The sequence below is a fragment of the Lutra lutra genome, chromosome 12 (genome assembly GCF_902655055.1).
Source record: "Lutra lutra chromosome 12, mLutLut1.2, whole genome shotgun sequence".
NCBI classification, from domain to species: Eukaryota; Metazoa; Chordata; class Mammalia; order Carnivora; family Mustelidae; genus Lutra; species Lutra lutra.
This window is the reverse complement of record NC_062289.1, coordinates 78,804,633-78,825,671: the sequence shown is the minus strand read 5'-3', so window position 1 is coordinate 78,825,671 and position 21,039 is coordinate 78,804,633. Positions and strand designations below refer to the sequence as shown.

General features: G+C 53.3%; 1 protein-coding gene across 2 annotated transcripts in view; it reads left to right on the top strand.

Annotated features, from left to right (window-relative positions):
* Window positions 1–21,039, top strand: part of ADGRD1 (adhesion G protein-coupled receptor D1) — a 125,171-nt gene that overhangs the window by 5,225 nt on the left and 98,907 nt on the right. The window contains exons 3-5 of one of the 2 annotated variants that reach the window (XM_047697577.1): window positions 4,971–5,054; window positions 7,228–7,323; window positions 9,053–9,175. In XM_047697577.1, the coding sequence (XP_047553533.1) occupies window positions 4,971–5,054; window positions 7,228–7,323; window positions 9,053–9,175 (303 nt within the window). The remainder of the gene's footprint in view (window positions 1–4,970; window positions 5,055–7,227; window positions 7,324–9,052; window positions 9,176–21,039) is intronic. The other variant, XM_047697578.1, reaches the window with a different exon arrangement.

Below are 21,039 nucleotides of genomic sequence, written 5' to 3'. Positions count from 1 at the left end.
CATCGGGATGAGAATTTGTTCCTGGAGAACTCGTTATAACCGTCGTGGTGTCAGCCAAATACTTCTCCCTCTCCCCCCATTTTATTCTTTAGGGCCACAGGTCCCAGGAGGAGCCGTGTAATGATTAGGCTGACTATGTGTCGAAGCAGACACACAGACTTCACGGGGTTCATCCATGGAAACAGGGATGTCTGTAGAACCTGGACATACCAGGTCCCCTTCTTTTTCGGTACATGGCTCCTGGGGGTCTTTCTTGGTCCCCAAAGGATGAGATTTGCCCAATCTGATGACACTTGTAGGACTGTGGGCTTTTACGCCTGAGGTTCTAAAGGGGAACCTACGTGCTAAATTTAGTTTCTTAGTCACAATTTGTTAGTACTGCCCAATGCTTTAGTTAAAATAATCACCTTAATTGTGAACATTAAGATTTAGGGAGATTTTGAATAAAGAACCTCCAGGATCTGGGTTTCTGACTTCTCCCTAAAAGGGGGAGAACTGGCCGTGCTGGGCAGACCTCCCTGCAGAGCCGTGGGGACTGGCAGGGACCGGCGGGGAGTGGCGGGACACACACACACACCTCCCAGTGGGCCGCAGCCCCCATCCCCCCGAGACCAGCAGCCCCACCCTGGTGGCTCCCATTTCCAGCCCCGCTGTGATTCGCTGCTCTGGGCCTGCCGGGGGTGGGGGGGTGGGCCGGGGAGACCTTCCGTCCTCGTGACCATCCTCCCGGCCGGGCCCCTGTGCACATTTCACTGTGCAAGCCTGCCACTGTGCATCTTCATCCCTCCACCCCACCATCTCAGTGTGGTCCATGTGTGACATCTGGGGCGACATGGTGGGACGTTATCCTTGCTGGAAGTGCAGGGATGTGGGATAGCAGGCCCTCCGCGGACCCCAGCCCCCTTCTCTCACATACTCTTGCTAGCTTGGGGGGCTCCCTGTGCGAACAAGGCCACCATCCCTTTACTCTGTCAGCCTTTGCGCCCAGAAAGGGTGGTGGGCGATTGAAAATGGGGATGATAGGGAAGGACTTACCATCCACAGTGTTGACTGTGATGACAATGTGGGTTGTGAAGAAGATTCCGCACCTGTTCTTTGCACGAGGGATGTCCTTCCCTTTTCTGATCCGCCACCCCACCCCCCGCCCGCCCGCCCCAGATGACCTGAATAACAAGTCAATGATGTTTCCCCTCTTCAAAACGAATATCCTACACTTTTGGGGGGGGGGTGGCGGTGGAGAAAAGCATGGTAGAAATGGAAATGAGTGTTCTGGATAATGACATGTTAGAGTCTCTATATTGTGTGGATAGAGTAGAACCATTTCTAGTGAACGTTGGCGAATCCACGTGTCTTCATGTTTTGAATTTCTAAAGGAATGCACGTACGAACGTTTGAATAGGACAGAAATAGAAAGGAATGGGGCGCCTGGGTGGCTCAGTGGGTTAAGACTCTGCCTTCGGCTCAGGTCATGATCTTAGGGTCCTGGGATAGAGCCCCGCATCGGGCTCTCTGCTCAGCAGGAGCCTGCTTCCCCTCTCTCTGGCTGCCTCTCTGCCTACTTGTGATCTCTGTCTGTCAAATAATTAAATAAAATCTTAAAAAAAGAAAAGAAATAGAAAGGAATAGAAATCTTCTCACGTCTTCCATCCAGTCTCTCAATTTCCTTGCCCCTAAAATATGGCGGTCCATTTCTGGGCTATCCATGCAAAGTCTCTCTCTCCTCCTCTCCATCCTTCCCTCCCACCTTGCCTGCCGAACAGCTACATTTTCCACAAACAGTTGGTACTAACACATTTTTCTCTCACCTTGATTTTTTGACAGTACAGCTTGAGGAATGTTCCACATCAGGACACGTGTATCAGCCTTGTCCTAATGACGTCCTGGTCCACTGAGTAGCTGCTCCATCCTTAGGACCCAGCTCCTTGGCTGATAAACATTGTCTTTGTTCACGTGTTCTCGATACTATAAAAAATACATAGGTCTTGCAACAAATACCCCTGTATGTAGCTCTCTGATCCCAGGTGTGAGTCTGTCTCTAGCACAAACTTCCAGGAGCTGAATTACTAGCTCAAAGTGCACTTAAAATTTGTGTCGTCGTTGTGGTACTGCCCTCCAGAAAGACTGTACCTTCTGCGAAAAATGTGGCAGAACATCTAACTGTTCGTCTGTCTGCCGGGTGAGCTGGGACAGGGAGCTCATTGCAGTTTACGCTCGCCTCTGAAAATGATGAGCAGTGTTGAACGCCTTTTCATAAATTTAAAAATAATTTGCGTTCCTTTTTCTTTGAACTGCCTGTTGCTGTCCTTTGCCCCAATGTTCTGTTGGTGTAAATTTTCCGAATAGTGGGAGTTTTAATGAGGACAATAAATTCAATACATTCCTTTAAAAAGAAATCAGTACATTTCTGTCACATGTATTACATAAACATCACTTCCCGGTTCAATTTAGCTTGATTGATTTTTATGTATGGAAATATTTTTAAAATGCACATAGATTTATCACCTGGTTTCCTCATAAGCTTTTATGTTTTATTTTTTCATTGCATTGAAGGCTTTAAAAAAATTTTTTTTAAAGATTTTATTTATTAATTTGACAGAAATCACAAGTAGGCAGAGAGCCAGGCAGAAGCGGGTGGGGGAAGCAGGCTCCCTGCTGAGCAGAGAGCCTGATGCGGGGCTCGATCCCAGGACCCTGAGATCATGACCTGAGCCGAAGGCAGAGGTTTAACCCACTGAGCCACCCAGGTGCCCCTAAAAAATTTTTTTAAAAAACGATTTTATTTATTTGCGATAGAGTGAGAGACAGAGCGTGAGCAGGGGCGGGGGAGTGGCAGGCAGAGGGAGAAGCAGACTCCCCGCTGAGCAGGGAGGCCGATGCGGGACCCGATCCCAGGACCCCGGGATTGTGGCCGGACCCAAAAGCAGATGCTTAACTGACTGAGCCCCCCAGGTGTCCCTACGTGTAAAGTTTGTTCTTCTGGAAATGTTATGGTAGAGAGAGTGAGTTAGGGATCTCGGTTTTTTGCAGATGGCTAGTTGGCCCTGAGCCTTTCCGTTGTGTGCTGCTCCTCTGGTTTGAAAGCCCATTTTTGTCATAAGCTGGTTTCACGAGTGCGTGGCGGTACTTATGGGTCTTTCCCACCGAACCGTCTACTTGTATGCCACTCTGGATCCTCTCTGGAGCTGTGACCTTGTGATGGTCTCACTGTGGAGGGGCTAGGCCCCCCACCCCTGTCGCCGTCCCCCTGCAGGTTTGTGGGTTTTTCTTGCTTGTCTACTTTTCTAGATGATGAGCTTTCTCTCACACAAAATCTCCCAGGATGTTTACAACAACCCTCCTTGTGTCAGGTATGAATTCAAGGGTGGCCTGACATTTTTATGACTTGGAGTTCTCTTTCCCAAAAATAGGTTACAAAATTCTTCATTATCCAAGGGCTCTTGTCCATCCCTCGGTATTACTTTATTGTTTTCTCCAAGAGAATTTTGTACGGTTCTCATTCTCTGGCACTTAAATGTCTTCTCTTCGTGGGCTATGTTTACAAATGAGAACTCCTCTTCCGTTCCATTTTCGCGTTATCGTTTGAACACAGGGAAACTGTTGACTTTCGCGGGTCACATCTGTATAAACCTCCTTACTCACTTCTTTCCTGGTGGGTCACAGGCTTCATTTACCAAATTCTTTCCTTATTTGTAAGGATGTCTCGTTTTTTCATTCTCCTTATGAGGCATACCTCATTTGAAAATAACGACCTCGTCACCTCCTCTTAAAACATTTTTTTACAATGAATAACACAGATGACTTTATTAATTTTTGCTTCTCTGTGATCCGGCATCTCCTTTGGGAGTTTGATGATCATGTCATCATCTGGACCATTGTGTCCGCTTCTGGGAACTAATCACAGAACACTAATCCAGGAGCAGATTGGAGCTGGGCGAGGGGCTGAGCATGTTGGGGTGGGGCACAGCCCCAGGACTATCCCTAAGACCCCACCACAGAGCCTGGGTAGGAGCAAATAAATGAAACAGTTCATGGGTATTAAGTGGGATGAGCAGAATAGGACACGGTCAGTCTGCACGAGATCCTGTCTACTCAAAGTGCAAGGGTCATAAAGGAAATCCGCAAGTGGTTAATTTTTAGTATGTCGGAAGGAGGGTGAGAGCAGAAAGACCAGGAGCTGCCTTGGGGAGTCCCGGAGTGAGCCTTCCATGTCAAACCAAGTCAGCGGGGTGATTTCTGAGGCAGCTTCGGCCCCTCGTCTCTACAAATAGTCCAACCAGATAATTACCTGACAAGTTATTGTTACAATAAAACAAGGAGGTGCTGTCAAGGGCCTTATATGATGTCAGTAATATTGGCGCCAGTTTCCCCCTCTTTTTAAATCCTTTTAACCTTGGGGCGCCTGGGTGGCTCAGTCATTAAGCATCTGCCTTCAGCTCAGGTCCTGATCCCAGCATCGTGGAATCAAGCCCCACATCATGCTCCCTGCTCAGCGGGAAGCCTGCTTCTCCCTCTCCCATCCCCCCTGCTTGTGTTCCCTCTCTCGCTGTCTCTCTCTCTGTCAAATAAATAAAATCTTTAAAAAAATCATTTTAACCTTATTTCTTTCCCTGGCTTGACTGCACCAGCTATGTCCTCTAAAACAGCATAAGCCATAACAGAACAAGGTTCTTGCCTTTCTCCTGACCCTAACAGACAAGCTTCCCGTTGGGCCCCTTGATGCATGGGGGTTGCTGTTCCCTTCGGTTCAGAGGTATCCGCTCATTCCTGTTTATCACGCTTTATCCTGTTAAGGAAAAATTCACCCATTTATAATTTATTAAGAGTCCTTTATTCAAAGTGTTGAGTTTATCCAAATTCCTCTTCAGTGAATCCCGCATCCCGTGATGTTCCTCCTCCCTCCACTCACGATGGAAGGTGAGCGGTTCTGCCCTCCTGACGCTGACTTCACACGTTTCTTCTTCTCCCCCCAGGATTTGAGGTCTTGGCGTCTGCTTCCCATTATTGGCCGTTGGAAAATGTGGACGGGATCCATGAGCTTCAGGACACAACTGGAGGTAGACACGGGTGGTGAGAGAACCTGAGGCCGCAGGGACGGGTGACACGGGGCTGGCGGGCCATCAGGGGACACAGACGTGGACAGCGTCCATTTGGAAGCAGGGAGATTAGCGGAGATTGGGGCCTGTTGGGGGTCTTCTCCCAATCACTGTTCACCCAAAGTATTTTACAGAAGCTTGATATATTTTTATCACAGAAGGACAGAACTTGTGATTCAAAATAACATTAATGTGTGTGCTTTCCTCCGATAACCTTAAAGCGAAAGCAGCTATCGGAGGCCTGAAGCTGCAGGTGGTGGGTCAGTCTGCCTACGGGTCTAGGTGTCCATTTTCTAGGTAGACAGACCTGCCAAACCAGGGGTGCATTTGAGCCGACTGCCGAGGGGCGTGACAACCGGCACAACTGTGCACGTCCGGGGGGTTGCTGTTTCCCTCGGCAGAGGTACCCCCACCGACCAATCAGCTTCTGCACACATCACTGGCCACTACTTTGAAAAGACCAAACATCTCCCAAGATGCTCCCAACGTTCCCAACTCCCCGGAAAGCACAGTCTCTATCTGCCCGAATTCAGGCATTGGCCCCAAGGAGGAGTCCCACGTGCCCCCGAGCACTGTCTCCCTTTCCAGTAAGAAACTTGTCCCCAGTGTAAGTGGTCGGTGCTTCTGGATGCTTTTGCATTTCAATACCCATTTCCTCGCCATTCTTGATTATGTCGTAGGCAGCAAGGGCTTTGCCGCCGGCATGGCACAGGCTCACGTCGGGTCTCTTCCAGTTCCGTGCAGTGGGGTTTTTAAAAAACCCGCACGCCGCTGACGACGATGCCCTCCACACTGGCACGCCGGCGTCTTCCACACCCCTGGGACTTCACGTGCTGCCATAAATTGCCGCCTAAGATTCTGAGACGTTTCCCTTAAAATTTGCAAACTGGGAAGCATTCTAGCTGGGATCTGGGCCACCGGTGTCCCCAGAGTGGGGCCGTCAAGGAGTGGGACCTCTGGGTGGTGGAAGGGCCCACCAGTGCAAGACCAGCTCAGGAGCCCTCAGTGCCCCTCCTGCCTTCCCGCTTGCACACGGCAAGCCAGCGCCCCACACGGAAGACCTGTCTGGAGCTCCGTGTTTTGTCCGAAAGGTCTGAGCCACGGGAATGTAAGCTTCCTGTGGAGGTCATTACACGACCAGATCGGGTTAAAAGGGACTGCTTTCCCCTCTGTTACAATCTCATATCTCCTCCCAGGGCCTTTATTTTAAACCCTGTGAGGAAAGACCATCCCAGCAAGTGGAAAGGCGCTATCAACGTAATTCCCGGTTTAGGATGCAGAAAGTCACCTTTTAGTCGTTATTTCAAACAGTAGCTCAGATAATGATATTCCTGTCCCAACCGCTCACCACAGCTCACTGTTGGGATCAAACCAGTGCCTTTGGGTGTCTCGAACACCTGTCCCTCAGGGAGTTCTCGTAAAGCCCTATGATCGCCAAGACCCAATTGGCTCTGGCTGAATTTTGTTGACCGATGTGTTAACTTCCTGGGAAACTCAGTGTGTTCACGTGTGTCCCAGAACATGCGAAGGGTGCTGGTGTCCCTGCAGGCCGTTGACCCATCCTCACACAAGGATGCACACTGGCCCATTTCAGTTCCATCGCAGGCATCTCCAGAAACAGAGAGTAGGGTCCGTCGGCACAGTCTGATGCCGGGGACCGTGGAATGGCTTTGGAAGCCATCTCGTGCTCCCGCAGTCGTGTTATCTGTCGCTGAACCCTCTGTTGTGTCCACGTGTCATGATATCACGCCATTGCCTCCATGCTGTGTCCTGGCTCGTCCATTGTTGTGACATCACCACATGAACCCTGTCGTCAAGGCTGCCGTGCGGCCGAGCTCGGCTCCGTATCTCTCACCTGAATATCTAAGGGCGTTGGATGTGGCAAACTGGAACCCATGTTTGTGGCGACAGCCAGCAGCCGCGGCGCCCTGGCTCTGGGACTGGCAGGCCCCAATGGCGCCCAGTGCGCGGGAGGGCAGGGGTGGCGGGGAGGCGAGGTCGGGCGAGAAAATCCAAGGTACTTGGCCATTGGGAGATGGCCGCTCGGTGCGCGTCAGGTTGAGAGATATGCGGGTTCCATTGGTTGCTCATGTCACTCATGTGTTGTGCTTTTCTCTTTTGTTGTCCCACCCAGTGTTGCGAACCCACAACCTCACTGTGCTTCCTTCCCATAACTCTACCTTTGTTCGTACCAATGACTCTGCCTACTCAAATCTGTCTGCAACCGTAGGTGAGCACTTGTACCCTCCCGTCCCGTGTTCTGTTGCGTTGGGATCTGCAAGGAGTCTGGAGGCCAGTTCCATTGGGCTCTGTAGGAAAGCACTTCGTCTCGGTGGGTGATCAGGCCTCCAGTCCGAGACCCGGGGTGCTGGGAAGAAGCGCTTCACGTTATGTCTGGACATAGTGCCCCTTCCCAACTGCAAGGCCTTGATGCTCGTAAGCATCAGTGACCAGGGTCTCCCGAGCCAGCTGCTGGTTTTCAGACCGAGACAGACACGAGATACTTTCTAAAAATAGAAATTGTTTGGATTTTTCAGTGGTGTATATTCTTTGGGGGGAGGAAAAGCAGACCCTTGGAATGGAAAATGGAAACGGATTTTAAGATGCCTCCCCCCAAATTTGATCTCTTACAAACATTAAAATCAGCATGTCTTCTGCAGCTGGAGTTTTATTTAATTATTAGGAGCTGCCTTACCAAATACCCAGTGGAGTCAGGGTTAAATTATTATCTGACTTAATCACCTCCGAGCCCATATGTTTCCTATTTCTCCTACGCAGCTCAAAGCGGGAGGGAGAGCAGCTATGGTGGCGGCTCCCTGAGCAGCGTGGAAAGTCCGTTTGGATCATTCAGGCCTCGTGCCCTCTGCGTTTGGGGCAATACCTAATCTGATCGCTCTTTTCAGCTGTGAGGGGTCTGCCTTCCAAAATTAATCTTTGCAGTCCGACATCTTATTGAGGGGTTCATACGGCCCAGCTCAATCATGTAACTGCTAACTTACTTTTACGATATGTTTAGTTTTGTGATATGTAGGCTCCCCAGCAATAAATGAGATACGCAAAAAAATAATGAGTTTACAACAGTGAGGAAGCACACGGAGGCCCTTTGAGGGGCTCTCCCCCTTGACAGTGGCTGTTGTAAAAGTTGCACTGGGGCAGCCATCAGGCCCCAAGAGCTCAGCCAAGCGGCTGCGCATCCCGGGCTGTGTGACAGCTCAAGGACAGTGGGTAAGTGTCCTTTCGACAGAGGAGATATCTGGGCGACTTTGACCCCAATGAACAATAAATGCCTAATCACACTTGGTTTTTATAGTCTTCACTTATCGGTCCTGTAAACCATTTACCCCACACTCACACCATCAGGGACGTTTGCTGTGGGAATGGGGCCAGACAGAGGGGTGGATGGAGCGGTGGGGGCCAATGGGGCTCATGGCCACTGCCTGGACCTGGCAGGCCCCACCGGGATTCCCTCCCAGAGTCCGGGCGTGGATTCTTGCAGAATTGTAGGCTCCCAGTCTAGGATTAGGGACTTCCAAGGAGAGCTCACAGGTGGTACTTAGGTTCAAACATGTACCTAAGCCTTTCACTTACAAGATGGGCGAGAGGGGTTCTGGAAGCCTGTGGACGGAACTGAAATTCGGGACAGGAGGAGGCTGTCACCACATCGCTCCTGGGAACCCAATCCCCAGCCAACGGATTAGAGTGTCGTTACTGTAGAGCGCACAGTACGTGCTAATATAGTAGTCATTGATGACAAAATATTACTATGATCAATTTGTTGTGAAGTAGTCACGTTTTCTTGTTACAGGATTCTAACTTCACTAGGACTAGTTTAATATTAAATAGGAAGCATTAATGTTAATGTAGAGGGCACACAATATTATGGACATGAACAGGAGAGTGTAGGTTGTGTGTAAGTCTGACACTTGCTGACGCCCGATGTTGTCGCTCTTCTAATGTAGACATCATGGAGGGGAAGGTCAACAAGGGCATTTACCTCAAGGAGGAGAAAGGAGTAACTCTTCTCTACTACGGGAGGTACAGAGCTTCCTGCATCAGCAGCCCGGCGCAGTGTGACCCGGATGGTGAGTGACACGCCGCCTCCTCTGGGCACTGGTGGGCGGGGACACCAGCTTGTGGCTGCAGAGTCTTTGCAGACACGAGGCGGTGAGTGGGAGGGGATGCAGGGGTGGTGGTGCAGGGGCCCAGGATTCTAACCTGAGATATGTCCTGGACACTGAGAAAGACGGAAGTACCGTCTTGCAGAGACGTGAGAGCAAACTATTTAATCTTATAAAGAAAGAAAGAAAAAAAACCCACTACAGAAATAGACGCGGTGATGTCACATGGGACTTGGCTGGGGCCGTGGCCTTTGTGGGAAGTAAATTGGTGGTGTGTCTCCCACCACGTTATTTCTGACTCTGGGATGTGGACAGTGGCCCTGGGTGGGGCCGGCCTGTGACACTCCTGCCCTGGGCAGGTTTCTTTCATCCCTGAGCCTGGGGAGTGGTGGCGGGGGGTGGGGGTGGGCCACAGCAGGGGCTGCGGGCCCATGGCAGGAAGAGTGTCCCGGACAAAGCAGGTGTAGGCAGTGGAGGGGCCGGATGTGTCCTTGCCCCGTTCTCCCGTGGAAAGTGACCTGCTTTCCAGCATCAGAGGCCCGACCGTGGCTATCTGGGCCACACTTCAGACCTCTCTGAAACGTCTGACATCCGAATCAGCTTCAGGCCTTCAGGTTCTGCTACCCCACGCAGGATGAGACTGTTCTTTTTGGGAGGAAGAAAGAAACAGCGTAATACCAGCCTTTCTGAAAGCAAAGGCCTTTCGGACATCCAATGGCCTCAAAACAATGTTGTGATGAACTAACTTGTCACGCACAATTTTGGGGACATGGGACTTCATTCCAAGAAAAACAAACAAGTTTAACAGGGCAGAACACATGGTGGTGGTTGCGGGGGAGGGATATGTTTTGGAGTTTGCAGAACCCAGGATTTCAAGAAATGGTTTTGAGGTCCAAAACCACGGCCAGGTTTACAAACCCGGTGTTCGAGCCATCCCGGAGTTCAGACAGCACTATAAACACATCAGGCTTGTTTGTTCCTCTAAATGAAACACAGCCCAGGCTCAGCTGTGGCTACTAGGAGAGCCCACGGGGCAGGAGGGCTGGGGGTGGGCGGCCAGGCCAAGGGGAGCGGCTTCTCTTGGGGGACAGGTCCTCCGCTGCTTTGGCTCTGTTGTGGGGGTGGTCTTAGGTCTTTCGAGAGCTGGGCTGCGTGGGTACCGGAATTGTGATGATGAGGGGGGATGTCAGGGACACCAGCTCTCACAGGGGTCCCTGTGAGGGGACTGCGGGGGAGTCAGAGCCCTGGGAAGTTTCACCTGAACTCCGAGACCGCAGCCCCGGGGCTCTGGGCTGGCTCCAGCCTGTGGCCACATTTGGCTTGGCAGGCGCGGAGTTCAAAGGTTTTGAACTAGCTGCCAACGTGGAAAAAGAAGAAACTTTCATTTAAATATATGGATTTCCAGTTTCTCTTGAGAAAGGAGCCCTCCCCCCCCCCATGACTCTGGCTGGGCATGGCCTAGCACCCCCCCAGTGTCATGGATACTATCGCCCTGGTCGTCACTCCCCAGCCCTCGCCACCATGGTGCTGGTGTGACACAGCACAGTGAGAGCGTGGGCTCCAGTCCCTGTCCTCGTCCCAACTGCCGTGACCTCAGGAAACCGCATCACCTGAGTCTGTGTCTGTCAAACGGGTCAGGGATAGTCTTTCCTCTCGAGGCTGCCATGAGGCCGGAAGGGGCCACTGGGGTCCTGGCAGGTGCAGCCCGTGGCCATGAGAGGTTCCTCGGCTATGGCCCCACGGGAACATTTGCAGACCTGGGCACCTATCCTAACGAGAACCCCAGCTTGCCTGCTTGGAGGGCGATACCCCCACCTGTAAGAGGGCTAACCGACCATAAGGACCCAATGGTATTGATCGCTGACTATGTGATGATCACCGGACCAAGGTCATTACTCGTATTAGCTCCTTTCATCTGCAAAAAGACTGGGACAAATGAGTGTGGGGTGGCAGCAGAGCCAGGAAGGCTGGCTTTGTGTCCCCTGTGACAGCGGCCTCTTGTGTGCTGGAGTTAGCCAGAGACGTTCAAACCATGTGAATGTCTTTCCAGTAGGGCCAGACATTGGACCCAGGAAACCTCACATCACCCTTGGCTCCCGGAGATGGGGCTGTTGTGAGGCTTCCTGCAGATTTGGACGGAGGTTGGCCATTTCTCGGTCTGCAACCCTCTTCCCGGGAATGGGGAGTCGAGCACGCATGACATCTGAGGACCGTGGTGTGCGTGCCCCCGCGTGCACCCTGCACTCAGACAGGTGGCCTGCAGCCCGTGCGAGCGCGCATTTCTGGGGTCCAGATCAGTAAGATGAGCATAGGGAAGGTCTGCCCAGTGCTTTCCAGATTAACGTCCCTGCAGGGCACCGAGGGCATGGGAGGAATTTGGGGGATGCCGGGCAGTGAAGGACAGTAAGGACTATGTGTTTATCTGAACAAACAGAAATGTGATTCCCTAGCCATGGTTTAGGAGGAGACATCAGTAAGTCATAAGCCTTAAAAGCAGGTGAACTAAGAAAAAGAAAAAGGCAGGCAGACTTCAAGAACGACGTCGGGAATGATGAGGATGGGGTGGTCAGATGTGAAGGGCACGGGGACCCGATATGGGGTCTTTCCTGATCCACCCATCCCATCCTCCTCCACGTTTGTCTCTGTTTCTCTGGGATTTTTTGGTGGCGATAGTGGGCTCAGGAGTATAGCCCATTACTTGTATGAGAGAAACTAACATCAAAATGAACAGAGACATTCCCCGCTCCCTGTCCTCCCGGTCAACTATTTTTATAGTCCTTATTTCTAAACTCTCTTGTGGTCTCAATCCATGACTTGGGCTGATTTTATTTCAGGGTGGGTGGGGGAGGATGTTCTTAGGAGCAGAGTGGAAGTCTGAGCTTTTCAAAATGGCGTAAAGGGCGGGGAAGCTATGCCCCCCAGCCTGCGAGCGCCCCCCACCAGGCTGCCCGCCGCCCCTTCCTGCGCCCACGCCTGCTCCCGCTGGGCCCGGGTTCCGTCTGCTTCTGCCTTCTGCGTTTCTGCCGGCTCAAGTGGGGCTTCCCTCTTGCACGTGGGACCTCGTGGGGAAGCGTCTCATGGGCGCTGGGTGCAGACTGGGGAAGATTTGATGGTCTTGGGAGGGAAGAAGGCATTCGGACGCCCAGCCGCTCCTGAACACAAACTTAAGGAAATACAGTCTGTGTTCCTGTAGGCCCAGGTGTCTGCCCTTCGTTCCCCACAAGCAGTGAGTGCACACGTGGGGAAGCTCAGCTCGGGGACGGACTCTTCCTGGAAGGTTCTGGCACCTGGTTTCCCCACCTGTAGACCTTGGGGGCTCGGCTCAGGTGTCCCCTCCAGACAGGTGGAGGGAACCTGTACTCTGCTGTGCTCCCGGGGCTCACTGCCCGCTCCTCTTCGGCTCAGGTGTTCCCTCCAGACAGGTGGAGGGAACCTGTGCTCTGCTGTGCTCCCGGGGCTCACTGCCCGCTCCTCTCCAGCTCAGGCATGGCGGGCAATGGCCGGTTCACCATCCTTCTTCCCTATGCGGGGGCAGCTCTGTGAGGCCAGGGACTGTCTATCGTGGTCACTGCTGTATTTTTGGGGATGAAAACCAGCATCACAGATGCTTCCTACGTGTCACTGAGCCCAAGAGTCTAGTCAGTTGTTCCGATGCTTCCTTGTCTTCCGACACTTCTCCGTCGCGTCTGTCCGGCTGCTCGCTGCTCAGAAAGGAGCCCCTTCCGTCCTTGTTCTCCTCTGACCTTTAGCAGTTGTCTCTGAGCTTGGGCCCAGTTCTCCTGGGTGCCTTCTGCCCATTACATCTGACGCCATTTCAACTCTGAATCACGGTGGCTGCTGGCAGGAAAGACGGTCTTGCTGTTGTACCACCTGCTTCCCTTTGCTCCCCTGTCCGTGGAGCATTTTCCGCTCGTGCCCAGAACTTCTTTTGCCTGTAAGCACTGGGAGGGCCGCTGAAACCCCGTGGAGGCAGCAGCGTTTCCTTCCCAGGCTTGAGGTGACTTCTCCCCCTTTGCGCGAGGTTACTGAATCCTGGAGGCTGCCAGCAAAATGCTGAGCTCTGTACAGGATGGAGTTTCAGGAAAGAAATTTCCAGAGGGGTCTGGTGGATGCAGGCCGGGCGTGGATCCAGTCACCATCTTCCCGGGACGGTCTGGGGTTATGGGGACGTTGGAGCCTGTGGAGTGGATGGTCCTCTGGGGAGTACTCACCTGTATGCTCACATTGCAGATGGGGAAACTGAGGCACAGAGGTGTGTGAGACCTGCCAGCACAGCACGCTGGCTCGGGGCAGTGAGTCCAGGGTATCATTTAGAGGCCACAAGCAGCAGGGTCACTTGCAGAGACGGTTGAGGGTCAAAGTTCTCACGCTCCAGTCCAGGACGGACCTACTGAATCCAGATCTCTGTGGACAAGGTCCGGGAACCCGTACTTTTAGCGGGGTCCTCCAGGTGATCCCCATGGATCCCAACCCCACACTGGCCGCGGCTGGCTATCCCACGAATGTGTTTTGTTTGTAGCATTAGGTGGGTCTAATCAGGGGTTTCTATAGTTTACTGTTTTTAGCCAAATATCCCAGCTCAGGAAATTTGCAGAAACGGCCTCCCACAGGGCTTTAAATGTTTGTTTTCTAATTCATATCCAATTCCTGTATAGGAGACATTTCAGAAGTCAGATCTGTACTTTTGACTTCTCTTTGTAAAAATCAGAAAACACAACCATAGTCCCGGGTGCACCCTGGCTGCAGGTGGCTGGGGTTGAGGGATGCCCTTCGGAGGGGTCGCACTGTTCTGACCTCCTGGGTCCCCGGTGCTCCCTCCCAGGCTGGCTGGCGCGCACCAAGACCGCTCACGCTGTCGCTCTCTGGAAGGGGTGGTGATTGGGAGGCGGCGGAGTGGAAGGGATTGCTATGGTGTCCGGTGTGTAAAGAAGCGGCTAGAGAGAGCCTCTTGTCTGTGCGGGGGCAGACGCCGGTATCTGGCCTGGAGAAGGCTTGCTCTGAGGAGCAGCGTGCTGTGTGTTGAAAGCCCACAGCCCGAGCTCCCTTTGTGAAGCCACCTGGCTTTCTCACTCATGGCTGGTGTCTTCCTGGCCGGATGGGCTTTAGCGTCTGCGGGCTCTGTCGTGCACGGTGGAGTCCAAGAGACACTGTCCCGTTGTGTCTCTGTCTCTCCTGTGTCCCATACATTGCACATTCTCCTATCCTTTCAAACCCAGATATGCCTGAGGATGGAAATCCCCATCCATCACCCAGGGTCGGTGGTCCTTTCTCTGCCACTATGACCTCTGGCTCTTCTTCTCTCTATGTTTTTGTTCCTCATGGTGTTATCTCTCTCATGTTCTTTGGCTGTTACTTCTCGTCTTCTAATTACAGACCTGGAAACAATTAAATAAAAGCCCTGAGGATATAGTACTGAGGTTTCACTATCCTCACGGCCTCTTGGCGCCAAGTTGAAGTCAGATGTCGTGAAGGAAGACACTGTACTCTGGGCCACGGAGTTGATACCTGTTCACGTCCCACCTTAGGGGGAAGACCTGCTGTGTTCATGGATGACCACATGTAGCCATACTCTTCCTCCTCGGTAGTTCCATGTTTCTTAGGATGAATCTTATGAGCTCTTCTCTTTGTGTCTTCTGGCATGTGGGTGTCCACAATATGGAGAATGGACAACGGCAGGTCGCTTGGAAATCATACCAGGGAAGCTTGCCAGACAGACATGATTCTATCGCCACAGTCCTGATGTGGGCAGAAAGGCGGGGTGCCGATGCCCAGAGCTCAGCTCACCTGACGCAGACGACCCAGCCAGTGTGGTGACAGGTGGGATGGTGTCCACACTAGACAACCATCCAGGGCAGAATCACTTACTTTAACTGGTTTGAGTTGGATGATGCAATTATCTACCTTTCCAGTAATGGTGGAATATTTCTTAAGATCAGTGATCCTTAAGTTTTACTCACTTTTGAACCACTTGTATAATTTTTATTCAATATGTGTTTATTACTGGAACTATTATCGTACTTAGTGTTTTTCTTTAAATTTCATCCCCTTGGATGGAATTGGAAAAGAAACGATGTCCCTCCCACAAATTGAAAACCAGTAATGATTCCCGTGTTAGCGACTTCTACTTGGGGGACCAGTGCCTGCCGAGGGCTCCACATTTGAGACGCAGTATTTCTTTGCTGAATGGGGATCACGAGCGTGACTTACATGCAGATAGGTTTTCTCCTTGTCGCTGTCAGAAGAGCAGACAACTGAGGAGGAAGTGGCCCCTTGTGCTGTAATTCGTGTCATGTCAAGGCGCATCTCTGTGCCTACCTCTCTCAGAGCAGGTGTCTAGGACCCTAGGTTGTGGAATTACCAACTCTCAAAAATACGGAGGTAGAAAATATCATTGTCGCCAGCACTATGCTGAACTGTGGGGACGGAGATTACATTTTAGCATCTTAGGAGATCAGGGTTTGGGACTGGAGGTGGCAAGCTTGTTGGTCGACCGTCCCCAGGTGTCTGGAGCTCTGCTCGGGTGATCCACAAAGCCCACACTCACCGTGTCACTCTGCTCCCGGCCTGTGCTCTGTGGAAGCACTTGGTGGGTGTTTCCCCTCTCGGAGCCCTGCATGCCCAGATCTTCTCCTGCACAGCTGCCGCGCTGCCGGAAAACCCACTGAGAACCCAGTCGCTGGGGGGCCCCTTGCCAGCCTCTATTCACACAGTAAATAAAGGACCCAGGGCCCCAGTTCTGGGAGAACGCACAATGTGCCTGCCTGGTATGTGTGTCAGACGGCACCAGCCAGCTCAGACTGAAGGCCTTTCCGACCCTGCACAGGCTCTTTCTCTTTCTAAAAACCTTTCCAGTTGGAGGGGACAGTGGACGAACATGCAGTGTAAAATGTCACCCTTCACCCACGTTGCTGGTGTGATTAGCGAGGGGCCTCGAGGGTCCCGGACCGTGTGTGGGCCACAGTGACCACAGGGGTCCTCCAAGGGCGCAGGAGGGGGAGGCCAAGAGAGACAATCACAGCTGGCTTGAGTGGGGAGCGAGGGGCTCGAGCCAAGGGATGCAGGCGCCTCCAGAAGCGGAAAAGGGAAGGAACACGTCTTCCCCTGGGGCTTCTGGAGGGAGGGCGGCCGTGCCAACACCTTGAGTTTACCCCGTGAGACTCTCGCCTCCGGAACTGGACGAGCGTCCATGTGTGCTGTTACGAGGCCGTCGGGTGCTGGTGATTCACTGCAGCGGCGGCAGACACCTGGGCCGCGTCCCTGCCTCCGCTTTCCCTCTGAAGCTCACGGCACTCAGAGGCCCACGCACGCCGCTCCCCCTTCTCCGCTTCCCTTCCCCTCCCCCACCACGCGCTGCCCCAAACCCAGGGTAGTGGGGTCCTTCCACACCCCACGGTCCCTCCCCTGTCGGAGCACGCCCCTTCCTTCAGATCTCAGTTCCCAAGCGACCTGCTCCGCTCTGGGAAGCCGCTCCTGGTCTTCAGGTCAGAGCCCCCCGGGGTCCCTTCTTGACACCGAGTCCAGGGGTCCCTCCGGAGAGCCCTGTGTGACTGTGTTCTGAGTCTGTCTGTCCCCGGGCCTGCCCCGCGGTGACGGCAGCAGCCCAGCGACACTGCGGGTCTGAGCGCCCGTCTGTCTGCGGCCCCTCGCCCCATGAACAACTGCGGGATGAAGGAAGGAAGCAGGGAGGGTACCGCAGTGTCCTGAACTTGGTGCCCCTGCATTCCTGGGCTGGAGCTTCTCTGTCGTAGGGTGGCTTTGGAAGTGGGCGTCTGCAGGTGACAGGGCTGGGGGAGGTGAGAAACGGTTGACCGCCCGGTCTGCATATTCTGCCGCAGCTGCGGGACGGGTCTTCTCCCAGCCCTGAGCTTGGCGCTGAGTTGAAGCTGGTGGCCCTGGACGTGAACGCCGTTTCCCACTCCAGAACATTCTTGAGCCTGTCCCTCAGGCTCAGGTAACTGTCCTGCAGACTCATTCCCGGCAGGCTGGTCTCCACCGTGTCATGGTCTCAATGGGCGGTGGCCGCCTCCGGCTGGACCCAAGTACCTTTGTAAGCAGGAGAGGAGGGAGGGTCGGCAGGCGCCGCTCTGGGACCCTCCCTGAACCCTTGACCCAACATGTCAGGAAGGAGGGAAGGAGGCGTGTGTACCTCCTTGTGGGGCCCCTGGGGGGACAGTGGGGTCAGCTGAGTCATCATAAGCGATAGAAACTCACCTCGATCAGGCTTAAGCAGAAGGGGGGGATCTACTGGCTCATTCACGAGGGGCTTCAGGTAAGACTGTTGGGTCAGCTCTCGCTGTGCAGTGGGAAACGCTGGCTGGGGTCGCGTCTCCCAGTCCCGCAGGATGGCTGGGCTCAGCGGGCCCTTCTCAGTCCCGGCATCACAGCTGCAGTCAGGGAGCGGCCAGGCCTGGGGTCCCCTGCAGGCTCCCTCCCTCTCGCTCTGGCACCTCTGTGCTCGCGCGTGTGGCCCGGGCTTCCGCGCCGGCTCAGAGCTCACGAGGGAGAGTGGAAGCTGCAGGACAGGGAGTGCAGCTGGGGCTGGGCCAGGGGTCACTTCTGCTGTCCCCTCTGTGTCGAGTCAGGCCCGGGCAGGTGGGGAACTTGGCTCTGAGGATTGGTGGGTAGGGGGGTGGGTCACGCGACCCGGGAGCAGGCGGGACGGGACATATCGCAGCTGCTTTGGAACACTCTGTGTCAGGCCGAGCGCAGGCGTTCAGACTCTGCAGAACACACACGTCCCGCGCTCGGAATCCTCTAGAAGGCACCCGGGTGTGAGACTGCTGGTCCAGACTCTGGGCCCAGCAGTGACTCCGATGGATGCCGCCCAGAGATCACCCGGGGTGTGTGGGAGGGGCCACCCAGACTGGAGGACACTGGGGTGGGCAGGATGACTCGGCTCTCCCAGGGCACACAGAGGTGCAGCTTCTGGGCGAGGGCACCTGGATGCCACACCAGCCACAAGGCCTACAGGTGGCTGCACCCTCTCCGCTCACAGCTGCTTGGGTCCACTTTGAACCACCGGCGTGTGGGACACCGTGCTGAGTCCCTGGGCCTGGGTAGGGCTGCTCTTCTACCTGGGAAGTCCCCTTGCCCCACCCCTGCCAGCTGCCCTCCCGCCCACTACAGAGCAGCAGAGAGGACAGTGTGCTCACCAAGACTTCCTCGCTTGGCCTGGGGCTTTGCTGTGTGTTCTTTTCTTTTCTTTTTATTTTTTTTTTAAGATTTTATTTGTTTATTTGACAGAGAGAGATCACAAGTAGACAGAGAGGCAGGCAGAGAGAGAGAGAGAGAGAGGGAAGCAGGCTCCCCGCTGAGCAGAGAGCCCGATGCGGGACTCGATCCCAGGACCCCGAGATCATGACCCGAGCTGAAGGGAGTGGCTTAACCCACTGAGCCACCCAGGCACCCAACTGTGTGTTCTTTTCTTGCTGCAGTTCTCAAGGAGCTTTGTAGTTTAATTCCAGGAGCGTGTGCTCTCCGAAACACGGGCAGTCTCCGGGACAGAGTGGAATGGAGCAGTAATTACTGCAGCCCGCCTGCCCAGTTCCAGTCCTGCCTGCCGCCTGCTATGTGGCCTCTCTGTGCCTCGGTTTTCCCACCTGTAAAATGGGGACACCGATCACACCTGCTTCACAGGGTTGTTGGAAAGGTTAAGAATTAATACGAGTGCGAGTCTTAGAGCAGTCCTCCTTGCTCCTGGGAATTTCCCACTAAATGCTGGTGATGGTGCCTGCCTTTATCGGGTGTTCTCCCATAGTAAGGACGTGAATTCCTTGACTGTCAGATGTATCACACAAAGCTTTTTTCCCCCTGGATTGCCAGTTGCCCTTTGGCGTTGTTACGGTAAATTATTTGCCTTGCAGAATTTTGTATTTCTGCACTCGATCGCATCCGTCTCTTCTTGCTGTATCTGGACGATGTTTTTCTTTTCTTTTTCTGCGTCTTGTTGAGAAAGACCTCTCTTCATTTTTTCTTTCTGGATAGACTCAGATTTGATGCTCATAGGAAGAAAGAAGTGGGGAACCAACTTGTCAGTCATCACACTCACTTCTTTTCCCTCCCGCTGTTTCTTCGCTGTGTTGATGGGCTGTGCACCTGCGGCCGCACTCCTGGGGGCTGCTGGCCTTCAAGGCTCCTTGTGAGCTCCTGAGACTCTGGGAAGATGTGAATAGATGTTTCAGGAAAAAGCTATTCCCCAGATAGGAGTGATTATTGTGCAGGTTACGTGGGCAAAAACGAAATGCTCGTTTACAGGCAGTGTCACTGGCCTCATGTCCACCCTTAACTAATGCCAAACTGACTGCCTTCTTTTTCTTTTACTTCCTGGACAGAAAGACATTTGGCCAAGATGGGATTGAATAAAAGGAATTTCTAAATGCAACAAAATACTTGGAAAAAATTAACTTCCATGAATCCTCCGGGAATTCGTTTCATAACCAAAATTGTGAAATGCATGTGTTCGCTTCCTGGGGAAACGGGTTGTTTCTGAGAGTGGGGAGGCTCGGCGGCAGGGTCACGGTTCACACTGGACTCTGGTCCCAGGGTGCCAGGTGGGCAGGGGCGGCTGGGTCCTGTGCCGGCAGCGGGCTCCAGGGAGGGTCCCGGGACCCCTGCCACCTCTGAGCAGCCTTCCATCGCCAGTCCCATCCTTCAGGGAACTTGGGGGGCTCTCTACTTTCCTCGCGAGCCCTAAGCACACGCCCCTCTGAGGTGGGGTTGTACTCTAGCTTCTCAGAGGTCAAGAAAGGTCCAGGCCTCTGCCAATTATTTTGAAGTTCCTCTTATATTAAATAAAAAAATGGAGAAGTTCCAATCTGGGGTTATTAAATTATGCTTTTCTACATGCTTCTCATGAACCAAATTAGGGCTCGGAGCCCACAAAACACGATACAGTCTGATCGTCACAAGACAACAGTTTGTAACAGACGTGTCAGTCCATAAGGTGTCACAGTAAAGGTGGTTGGTTCTGTGTGATGGCGCGTGTCAGCTGATTTGGGGACTCAGGCTGTGTCCATGATCTCATTTGAAGATAAGACCCGAAGTCTAAGTTTGGTGCCATTTGTATAAATAAGGCCCAGGGCGAGGGCCCTCCACCGTCTTCAACCCCCAAGTCACGGGCTGGTTTTGATCAACTCTGGGCACCGTCCTCTCCCGCGTGGGCCAGACTGGGCGGGGTGGGGCCTCCGGGATGATGTCCAGCTCCCACGTGAGGTTCACTCAGGTTGCTAGGGCAGCACTCACCCATGTGCATGCTCTCTGTCTGTTTCTCATGCGTGTACACATGCACACACACAGACTTGACTCAGATGCAAGGAAAGGGTAAATTTCACTGCAGTGAGCCCAGCAGGATAGAAGCGGTTAGAGGTCGGGAAGGCGGTGATGGGCAGCCTGACGTGCAGAGGAGCCTCCGGCCAGCTCCGGTCCCTGTGTCCCCTCCCCGAGGAGCCCGGCACCCAGGCCTGCGAGGAGACTGTGGGACAGGGTCTTCGCTGCCCCCTCTGTGACTCTGTTGGAAATTACTCTCCTAAATGTCAAAACCCTTAAAAGCGGTCCCTGCCTTTGACTGGAAGTTCCCCACTAGGACCTTATCCTAAAGGATAGAATCTGACACGTACCCGGAGGTTGAGCTTCTGGTTCTGCCTGAAGAGTGAGAAGTTGAAGGAGCCCGAGCTGCCCCGATTTAGACTGTGACGCCATGCAGACACGCTGCACGATGGTGTGCGGGTGTGTTTACGGACCTTGGAGGAAGTTGGTGACGCAAGAAGTGTTTTAGGATGTGGCCTATAAGCCCATGTGCATGGGCTGGTTCCTGTCTTTGTAAAATATGC